This window comes from Equus asinus, chromosome 12 (assembly GCF_041296235.1).
Source record: "Equus asinus isolate D_3611 breed Donkey chromosome 12, EquAss-T2T_v2, whole genome shotgun sequence".
NCBI classification, from domain to species: domain Eukaryota; kingdom Metazoa; phylum Chordata; class Mammalia; order Perissodactyla; family Equidae; genus Equus; species Equus asinus.
The window spans coordinates 7,526,888-7,538,390 of NC_091801.1; the positions used below are offsets into that span (position 1 = coordinate 7,526,888).

Here is an 11,503-nt window from a genome sequence, read left to right on the forward strand (position 1 = left end):
TCCTCATCTCTAAATGGTGATCCCCACCTCACAGAAGTCTTGGACATAAATGGTGTAATGTATTTGGAGCCCTCAGCTCAGATTAGGATATAAATAGAATGCACTCTGGGGGGGTGCTTGTGGTTATTAATAATTTTCCTAAGTCATGGCTGGTATGTTTTGCTAATGATTTCAGTATCTACATTCTGTTCTTCCCTCTCCTTTATTTTCCAATGTTTTTCCCAGTTGATTATCCCAAAGCAAACCACACCTTTGTATTTTAATGTTGATAATTTGCTGCCACCTACAGGCTAATATGGAAAAAGCGAAACGTGTAATTGCTAACTTTCTTAGATTGTTAATGTAAAGTCTCAAGGTCATCTTGGAGGTCCTGAAACCAGCTCTGGAGAGCCCTGTGGCTCCCCTTTCTGAGACATTCATTTTCCCTGTTAGCCTAACTAAACACTTGAAGAGTGTCAAAATCCCCTTAGATTCTCTTTGGAATTGGGCAGCTTTGCATAAGGCGTTATTAGTAATCAGTGCATTTTTCCCCTTAAGTAGATTTGCAAAATAGTATTTATTAAAAAGCATGAGTCTTTATTATTTAAGGCATCGTTTAGCACGTGAATTTTGTTGGGTTTTTTTTGGGGGGGGAACCTGTTTTAGTTGGAGGACATGAGAGGTCTGAGCAAAACTTTAAAAATAAAATGAAGAACGTTTATAATGAACTCTCTTATGGTTTTTACTCCATTGCCTTACACGATTGCTACCTGTATGCTTGTCTCCCATCCTCAATCTTATTCCTTCGTCACATAACCTGGCATAGGGGATAGATTTGCAAGCACACACGGACCCTCCTCAGTGCTTTCTGACGGTACCTAGTACGGCCCCTTGTCCACAGTTTGATGTGGCTGGAGTCGGAGTCAGAGATGCCAGTGGCAGAGGGGGTGGGTCCGGCCGGGCCTGAGTACTGAACTGTGGGGTTGAATTCTGTCTTGAAGACAACAGGGAACCATTCAAGCATTTTAAGCTGGGGAGTGACAGGATCAGGTCTCTATCATGGAAATATTACTTGGGCGGTCTGTTCAGAGATGTTTTAGAGGGAAGCTACAGAAGGAATTATTCATCGAGCTTTACCACCTACCGGCTGTACCTGTCACCTGTTGTCTCTGCATCGGAGAGCTTAATCACCTTCTGTTTGCTGCTCCAGTTGGTAGTGGTTGAGTTGTTTTGTTTTACTTTTATGCCTTTAGCAATTCTGTAAATACCTTCCAGGCAGGCATTGTTGGGTACTGTTATGCTGGTGATTATTGTTACTATAATTATTAACTACCTTTATGCGGTTAATATACAAGAGACTGTGTGGCAAGTGTCTCTGTACCTTTGACGCCATGTAGGTACACACGACGTCACTGATTTGTATGCTTCTCTGGGGTCTGCCCTGGCGCTGGCTGCTTGTTGACCAGCCGGGTCATTCTTCCTTCTTCCTCTCCGCCTGCCCGAGTCCGTCATCTGCTGGTTGGCATCTTGCTCTGGGCAGGATGCCACATTGCCGCTATGGCTGAACTAGCACTTCTCAGAAATGGACGTGGGGGTGGCGGGAAGAACTGTGATCTCTGTTCTGCTCACTGGCAGAGAGAGGCGAAGGGCAGGAAGGGGAGGAGAGCTGAGCTTCGCCTGGGCCCCTACGCAAAAAATCTGTTGCCTGAGGAGGTGTGGAAACGTAGACATGTGACGTGGGAAGGGGCGGGCAGAACTGTGGTGAGAAAGGCCAGTGAGGCTGGTTGGTGCTTGCCTTGGGTGTACAATGGCAGGGGCCCCAAAAAGCCCTGTGATCCAGATCCGTAATACGTTAATGCAACATTTGAAAAAATTAAAATTGGAGAAATCCATGGTGAACAAAATACTAACATTTTAAACAATGACAAGGTCGAGAGCAGTGCCTTGCAAAGGTGTTTTGGAGCCTGAGGCAAAAGGAGGATCAGCAATCCTGAGCCTATTTAAAATTTTGGTATTTTTGTTCATTGTGGATTCTTTGAATTTTGATTTTTTAAAACATAATTGCATTAAAATAATAAAATTAGGTATATAGAGTTTCTTGGTGCCCCCTTAAATTTTACTCCTGAGGTTTGGGGCGCTTGCTCGCCTTGCCCCAGCGTTGTGTATGGTTGGTTGGGCAGAAGAAAGGGGAGAGTTGCTGAGACACAGCTCACTCCCTGGCCGCTCTAGAAACATCGAAGTCTTCTTGATGGATCGGTAGTCCTGGCTGTATTCCAGGGGACTGGTGCGGCGGCATTGGTCTTAAATAATGTAGACAGCCTGTGTGGATGTGGGTCGTTTCTCTGAATATATGCATTAGGACTTTTTAAAGCATATCTGGGTGAGATATACAAGAAGATGTTTCCTACCTCCGCTAATCAATGGAAAGAACTGGCATAACATTTCTTTAGATGTTGAGTTTGTGAGCAGGTCGTCTTCATCCGGGTTGGTAAGAGTTGGATTTGATTAGCAGAGGAAGCGAGATGCTTACAAACTCCGTCCCTTGGTGAGTGTGAATGACTAGTCATGCCGATGCGCTAGGTCAGCGTTTCAAGCCTTAGCAAGATCCCGTTCTTGGCCTCTTAACTCGTCTGCTCTGCAGTAACTATATTGTGACTGAGGAAATGAGCGGAAGCTGAGCGAATGTTGGATTTTCCAAGTTCATCTTTTGGCAGAGTCTAAGTTGGTGGCTTTTTGTGGTTAGCTCAGAATTTTCTTCTGTCCTTTATTGGGAGAGCCAGGTCGTTTGAAGGTGATGTGTGGGTCTAACCTAATTGGCTTTAATCTGGCCGGGGCAGTGGAGGAGCCTAAAGGAGAATTTTCCTTAGCCTTCATATCTTACAGACTTTTTTTTTTAAATCCCCAACTAGGTCTTCTGAGAACAGACCCAGTGCCCGAGGAAGGAGAAGATGTTGCCGCCACGATCAGTACCACAGAGACCCTGTCAGAGGAGGAGCAAGAAGAGCTGAGGAGGGAACTTGCAAAGGTAAAGAGGCATTCCGTTTCAACTTCGTGGTGTGCACTTAAAGTATGTTGTCATTTGTGTCTCTAAAGCACATGGTGATATCCTAGAGTCAGTTCCAGGGGAAGAGCAACAGGGGTTTTCCTGTCCTGGAGGTCTGGGAGTAGGGCGAGGGGCTAGAACAGCATGGTGTCAGTTCCTTTTTCTATGAGGAAAGGTAAATATGAGAAGTAGGAGGTAGTAGGTAACGCTGAGAAGTGGCGTGTGAGTGGACAATAGGTAAGAGGGGACTAGTGAGTGTCTCCTGAGGGACCTCGCCGACTCTGGTCCACGTGGCTGTTCACGTGCTCCAAGGACTGTGTTCTGCCCTTGGCTGTGCTGTGGATATAGGCTTTTGATCCTTTTTTCCTTCTCTCTCTTTTTTCTTAAAATTAACCTTTTTAAAGTGTACAGTTCAGTGGCATTTAGCACATTCACAGTGTTGCACAACCATCACCTCTGTCTAGTTCCAAAACATTTTCACCTCCCCCAAAGGAGATCCTGTGTTCATTAAGCTGGCATCCCCAGTCTCCCCTCCCCCAACCCCTGGCAACAATTAATCTACTTTCTGTCTCTATGGATTTGCCTATTCCAGATATTACATGTCAGTGGAATCATATAATATGTGACCTTTTGTATCTGGCTTCCTTCATTTAGTATAATTTTTTTTTTTTTTGGTGAGGAAGATTGGACCTGAGCTAACATCTATTACCACTCTTCCTCTTTTTTTTTTTTTCCTCCTCAAAGCCCCAGTACATAGTTGTATATCCTAGTTGTAGGTCATTCTAGTTCCTCTATGTGGCATGCTGCCACAGTGTAGCTTGATGAACGGTGTGTAGGTCCATGCCCAGGTTCCAAACTGGTGAAGCCTGGGCCACTGAAGCAGTGTGCGAACTTAACCACTTGGCCATGGGGTCGGCCCCTTCATTTAGTATGATTTTTGAAGTTCATCCACATTGAACATGTATTGGTACTTCACTTTTTATGGCTTAATGATACCGCATTATATGTATCTACCATATTTTGTTTACTCATTCACCCATTGATGGACATTTGGGTGGTCTCCCCCTTTTGACCTGTAGATAGTGAGCTAAGGAACATTTGTGTAAAAGAACTTGTTTGGATACTTATTTTCAATTCCTTTGCGTATATACCCAGGAGTGGCATTGCTGAGTCATATGGTAATTCCGTGTTTAACATTTTTGGGAACTGCCAAACTGTTTTCCCCAGCAGGAACACCCATTCTGCAGCCCCATCAGCAGTTTCTCTGCATCCGTGCCCACATTTGTGTCCTGTCTTTTTGAGTATAGCAATCCTAGTGAGCGTAAAGTGGTATCTCACTGTGGTAATGACTTGTCCTTAGGGACTTCCCTGAGGTCTTAGGGAGAGGAGACAGAAAATGAGATTGAAAAGATGCTCAGTTGAGCATCTTTCCGTGTGCTTATTAGCCATTCATATACCTTCTTTGGAGAAATATCTTCAAATCCTTTGCCCAATTTTTAAAAATTGCTTTTTTGGTCTTTTTGTTGTTGAGATGTAAGTGCTCTTTATGTAAATATTCTGAATAGTAGACTCTGACCAGATAGATGATTTGCAAATATTTTCTCCCATTCCATATGTTCTCTTTTCACTTTCTTCATAGTGTTTTAATGTACAAAAGTTTTAAATTTTGATGAAGGCTAATTTATTTTTCTTTAGTTGCTTGTGCTTTTGGTATTATATCTAAGAATTCATTTCTAAACCTCAAATCATGAAGATTTCCCCCTATGTTTTCTTCTAAGACTTAGCTCTTATATTTAAGTCTTTGATCCATTTTGAGTTAATTTTCATATATCGTTTGTGGGAGGGGTCCAGCTTCATTCTTTTGCACGTGAATATTTAGTTTTCTCAGCATCATTTGTTGAAGAGACTATCCTCAACACATGCTCTTGACATCCTTGTCAAAAATCAGTTGACCATAGATTTAAGAGTTTATTTCTGGACTTCTCAATTCTGTTACATTCATCTTTGTCTCTCTTTCTGAGAGTACCACACTGTTTTCATTACTATAGCTTTGTAGTAAGTTTGAGTGCTTCACCTTTTTCTTCTTTTTCAAAATTATTATTTGGGGTCCTTTGCAATTCCATGTGGATTTTAGAATCTGCCTTTCTACCCACGAAAAAATGCCATTGGGATTTTTTTTTTTTTTTTTTGAGGAAGATTAGCCCTGAGCTAACTGCTGCCAATCCCCCTCTTTTTGCTGAGGAAGACTGGCCCTGAGCTCACATCCGTGCCCATCTTCCTCCACTTTATATGTAGGACGCCTACCACAGCATGGCTTGCCAAGCAGTGCTGTGTCTGCACCCGGGATCTGAATCAGTGAACCCCGGGCCATGCAAGTGGAATGTGCAAACTTAACCACTGCACCACCATACCAGCCCCAACCATTGGGATGTTTGTCAGGCTTTTATTGAGTCTGTAGATTGATCGTGAGGAGTATTGCCATCTTAACAATATTTAGTCTTCCGGTTCATGAACAAGGAGTGTCTTTCTGTTTATTTAGGTCTTTAGTTTCTTTAAGCAATGTTTGTAGTCTTCAATGTGTAAGTCTTATGCTTCCTTAGTTACATTTTTCCAGAGTATTTTATTCTTTTTGATGGAATGGATTAGAAATGGAATTTTCTTAACTTTTTTTCGGCTTGTTCACTGCCATGTATAGAAATACAACTGAATTTCGCGTGTTAATCTTGTCGCCTGCAGCTTTGCTGAATTTACTAGCTCTAATATTTTTGTGGCTTATTTAGAATTTTCTGTATATAAGATCATGTCATCTGCAATTAAAGGTTTACTCTTTTTTCTTTTCCATTTTAGATGCCTTTTATTTGTTTTTTTTCTCATTGCTCAGGCCAAAACCTCCAGTAAGATGTTGACTAGTGGTGTCTCTGTCCTGTTTCTAATCTTAGGGGGAAAGCTTTCAGTCTTTTCACCATTGAGTATGTTACCTTTGGGTTTTTTATAAACACACTTACTCATATTGAGGAAGTTCCTTTCTGTTCATAGTTTCTTTGGGGTTTTTATCTTGAAAAGGTGTTAGATTTTGTCAAGTGTTTTCTGCACCTATTAAAATGATCATGTACTTTTTCCTTTCATTCTTTAATCTGGTCTGTTACATTGATTGATTTTTTTTATGTGTTGAATCATCCTTGCATTTCTAGGGTAAATTCCACTTGGTCGTGGTATATAATTCCTTTAATATGCTGCTGGATTTGGTTTGCTAGTGTTTTGTTGAGTTTTTTTGCACCTATATTCATGAGAAAGCTTGACCTGCAGGTTTTTTTTCTTGTGATATGTTTGTCTGGCTTTTGTATCAGGGTAATACTGGCCTCTTAGAATGAATTAGAAGTTTTCCATTCTCTTCTATTTTGTCGAAGAGTTTGAGAAGGATTGGCGTCCATTTTTCTCTAAATGTTTGGTGGAATTCACCAGTGAAGCCGTCTGGTCTTGAACTTTTCTTTGTTGGGAGATTTTTGATTATTCATTCAGTCTTTTTGCATGTCACAGGTCTGTTCAGATTTTCTGTTTTTTCTTGGGTCAGTTTTGATTATTTGTGAGTTTCTAGGAATTCTTCCATTTCAGCTAGGTTATCTAGTTTGTTGACGTTCATCGTATTGTTCATAATATTCTCTTATAATGCTTTTTATTTCTGTAAGATTGGTGTAATGTCATCACTTTCATTTCTTATTTTAGTGATTTTTATCTTTTTCCTCTGTTAGTCTAAAGGTTTGTTGACTTTGATCTTTTTTGAAGAACTAGCTTTTGGATTCATTAATTTTTCTCTGTTGTTTTTCTGTTCTCTATTTTGTTTATCGTCCCTCTCATCTTTATTGTTCTCTTCCTTTTGTTAGCTTTGGGTTTAGTTTGCTCTTATTTTTCTAGCTCCTTAAAGTGTTGATTTGAGATCTTTCTTCTTTTTTAATGGAGACGTTTATAGCTAAAAATCTCCCTCTAAGCACTACTTTTCACTACCTCTCGTAAGGTTTAATATGTTGTGTTTTTGTTTTTATTTGTCTCAAAGTATTTTCTAATTTGCTTTGTGATTTCTTCTTCGACCCGTTGGTGGTTTTAGAGTATGCTGTTTAATTTTTGTAGATTTATGAATTTTCTGGTTTTCTTTTGTTTTTGATTTCTAGTTTTATTCCATTGTGGTTGGAGAAGATACTTTTTATGATTTTAAATTTATTGAGACTTGTTTTGTTTTGCCTAACATATATTCTGTCCTGGAGAATGTTCCACGTACATTTGAGAAGAGTGTTTGGTCTTGTGTTTTGGGGTGAAATGTTCTATGTGTGTCTGTTAGATTCAGTTGGTTTATAATGTTGTTCCGGTCGTCTCTTTCCTTATTGACCTTCTATCTGTGTGTTCTATCTGCTTCTTTACATAAGGTTTTATATACAAGGTGGGGACAGGATGGATAAGGCGGATTGGTGATAAGCCCAATGAGGAGTGAAAAATATTGAGTATTTAATGCATGCCTAATGCTAGTGGTTTAAAAAGAGGAAATATTTTCCACAAGTTATATGTTTATTGCAGATACAAAAAATACTGAAGAAAATGAAAATCACTCACAGTATGAAAGTTTTAGATTATGTTTCCGGACTTTTTTCTGTGTATGTATGCTATAACATATTTCTGTATTTTAAGAAGGCATTAAAATATACATCTGTAACTTTTCCCCACTTAGCTGAGTTCCAAAAACTGGGTTTTTTTTTTCCACACCAGTAAGTAATCTTCTACAACCACATTTTAAATTGCCACATAGCCCATTTTTCACTACTGCAAACTCATTTTTAATTAAGGGATATATCATCGTTTATAAATATTTAGATTGTTTTCTTTTTTTTTTTGCTGTTGTGAACAATCTGTTGATGGAAATACTGGCTTATTATCCATGACGCACTTCTTTAATTCCTTCTTTAGGATAAATTCCTAGGAGTAGAATCCTGGGGTCTAATGGTTTTTAAGGACACACAGGCATTCCCAGCGAGGCCAGAGTGCTATCCAGAAGGTTCTCACCGCATAGACAGAACAGTTTTTCCAAAACCTTGCCAGCTCTCAGTATTATTATTTCATTATCAGTACTACTAAAAGAGTAATAGCGCCTAATATCTCCAGATTACTTACTAGACAGCAGGCGCTAAGCTGAGCTCTTTGCCTGCATCATCTCATGCATCATCGCAACAGCATTACGAGGCCAGTGCTCTGATTATCATGATTCCAGATGGAGGAGGAAACATGGCTCTAAATCTCTGAAGAGATGATGTAATTTTCTTTAACAAGTGAAGTTATCAGATATGTGATCTGTAAATCTTTTCTCCCATCCTGTGGGTTTTCCTTTCCACTTTCTTGATAGTGCCCTTTGGAATACAGAAGTTTTTAATTTTGATAAAGTTGAATTTATTTTTTCCTTGGTGACTTGTAAGAAACCATTGCCTAATCCAAACTTATGAAGATTAAGTCACGAGGTACTGCATTGCCATGTCGAGTCTTATATCCAGGTCCTCGTGAATTCTGATGCTTGTGCGCTTACCCTTTTATTTGCATAGTATTCACATTTTATCAGACGTTTATCCAGTTTTTCTAAAAACTACATGAGATACGCCAGATATAATATTCCTTTACCTCATGGTCATGATATAATAATAGTGTATAATAATAATTAGATTATAATAAAAAACGCTGACATTGAAAGCAAATGATAGTTTTTAGGTTGTAAAGGTTTTACATCATAGTCACTGCTTGAAATAGTTGTAGAAATTTAAATTAAATGGAGATAAAAAATCCCCCCCATTATTTTTTTTTTTACTCCTTTTTGAGATATAATTTATATACCTTCAGAGCCATCCTTTTAAAGTGTACAATTCAGTGGCTTACGTATATTCACAAAGTTGTATAACTACCACCACTGTCTAATTTCACAACATTTTCATCACTCCAAAAATAAGCCCTGTGCCCATTTGAGTCACTGCCCATCCTCCCTCTCCCCAACCCCTGGCAACCACTAATCTATTTCTGTCTTGATAGATTTGCCTATTCTGGGCATTTCGTATAAATGGAATCAAGCAACATGTGGTCTTTTGTGACTGGCTTCTTCCGTTTAGCGTAATGTTTTCAAGGTTCATCCATGTTGTTGTACGTATCAGTTCTTCGTTCCTTTTTGTGGCTGAGTAATATTCCATTGTATAGATCTACATACCACATTTTGTTCTCCATTCATCAGGGGATGGACATTTAGGTTGTTTCCACTTTTGGGCTGGTAGGAATAATGCCGCTGTGAACATTCATGTACAGGTTTTTGTGTGCCCATATGCTTTCAGTTCTTTTGTTACAGACCTAGAAGTGGAGTTTCTGGGTCACACGGTAACTCTATGTTTAGCTTTCTGAAGAACTGCCAAGCTGTTTTGCTGCCGAACTGCACCATTTTACATTTCCACCAGGAATGGATGAGGGCTCCGGTTTCTCTACATGCTTGCCAACGCTTGTTATTGTCTTTTTGATTGTAGCCCTTTGAGTGGGGGTGAAGTGGTATCTCTTTGCATTTTTCTAATTACTAACGCGTAGTATTGAGCATCTTTTCATATGATTATTGGTCAGCTGTATATCTTCTTTGGTGAAATTCCTATTTAATTCCTTTGTCTATATTTTTAATTGGATTGTCTTTTCATTATGGAGTTATAAGTGTTCTTTGTATATTTGAGATACTAGACCTTTATCAGATATATAATTTGTAAGACTTTTCCCCATTCTGTCAGTTGTCTTTTTACTTTCACGATGGCGTCCTTTGAAGCATGGCAGTTTAAAATTTTGATAATGTCAATTTATTTTTTCCTTGGCTAAAAAATGTTGCCTAATCCAAGATTATGAAAATTTATCCCCATGTTTTCTTCTAAGAGTTTTATAGTTTAGCTCTTTGATTGAGATTTTGGATTCGTTTTGAGTTAATTTTTACATATAGTCTGACTTAGGGGTCCAGCGTCATTCTTTTGTATATGGAAATCCAGTTGTCCCAGAACCATTTGTGGAAAAAAACCCTATTCTTTCCCATTGAATTGTCCTGGCACTTTTGTTGAAAATCAACTGACCATAAATGTATGGGTTTATTTCTGGACTCTCACTTCTACTCTGTTGATTTATGTGTTTATCCTCTTGCCAAGTACCACACAATCTTGATTACTGTAGCTTTGTAGTAACTTTCTCACTCGTTATTTTTGATTTACGTCAGAGATTCTTAATCATGCTCCCATTTATGCTTTAAAGGTCATTCTAATATATGTATGTAGCTATGGTGTGCTGAGCTGGGTATGTTAACAGCACAATCACACAAACAGAGGCCAGGAACACACTGGGTCATGTATTGTTCGGAAAGACTTATAGTGGTCTTTCTTTCCAACTTTCACAAGGGGACATAAATTCTTCAGAGAAATGTCGGGGTAGAAAACTGACTTCAAAGAATACACTTAAATGGTATCTGAAGATTTGGAATTTGGGGCAAAGAGAGAGGTGCTGGAAAGCTGACAGTGTGCCATGAGAATCAGCTGGTAAACTAAGGGCGGTCAGAGTCCTGGGTTGAAATTCTGGTTCATACATTATTAGTTTGATGACTAAGAGCAAGCCATTTAATTTACTTTATTTTTAGCTTCATTCATTCATTTATTGTTTCCCTTTTCTTCAGATATTCTACTTTGTCAATGTAATTCTTAAAATGTGACTTCTGAAACTGGTAACAATGTGTGAAGGCCTGTCTGACAAGCACAGAGGATTATCTGTTTGTTCTGGACCTACTTTCCAATTAATGTCATCCAAGAGTTACGTTATTCTCTTTTTTTTGGCAGCCACATTACATTTGATTGATCCTTCTCTCCTTTTGTTGAGTACTATTTTTCTTCCCTTCATGTTCTCTAAAGATTTAATTAGCAGTAGAAACAGTTTGCTTAACAACACTATATGTTGTTTTTAAAGGCCGTGTTGTCTTTGAAATCGTGGAAGTGCTGTGCAGGTCAGGCTGAGAATATGGCTTTGTCACCAGCCAAGAGAAGCATCCTTCTGAGTTTGCATATTAATAAATATACTTTAGGGATCCAGTTTTTCAACTTCTGGGACCAAAAGTCTCTTCCACACGGTGTCTGTTTGTCTCTGTGAGTCTGCCCTTTTCCCTCTGTTTTCCTAGCTTAACATTTTCCTCTCCTGTGTATCTTTTCTTTGCAGCTTCTGCTTACCGTTTGGGCCTCCTCAAGTGTATTTAAGCTTTCCACAGCATCTCATCATATCTCTGTGCCCTACCTGAACTCAGGGCCTCTGTCTCCAAACCTTTTCAGCTTCTGCTCCCAATGTTATCTCAGTTCCTCACACTAGATTCTTTAATGAGAGAGAGACCAGACCCTCTGTTTAGTTGAGCATCTCTCTTCACACCAGGCACATCGCTGGTTGTTGCCCACTCGATGGTTTGGC

The 11,503-nt window shown here is 39.3% G+C and overlaps 1 protein-coding gene across 10 annotated transcripts in view; it reads left to right on the top strand.

Annotated features, from left to right (window-relative positions):
* The window catches only part of TPD52 (tumor protein D52), a 104,732-nt gene that overhangs the window by 74,177 nt on the left and 19,052 nt on the right, over positions 1-11,503 (top strand). For all 10 annotated transcript variants that reach the window (XM_044780313.2, XM_070481010.1, XM_070481011.1 and 7 more), the window contains exon 2: positions 2,889-3,004. In XM_044780313.2, the coding sequence (XP_044636248.1) occupies positions 2,889-3,004 (116 nt within the window). The remainder of the gene's footprint in view (positions 1-2,888; positions 3,005-11,503) is intronic.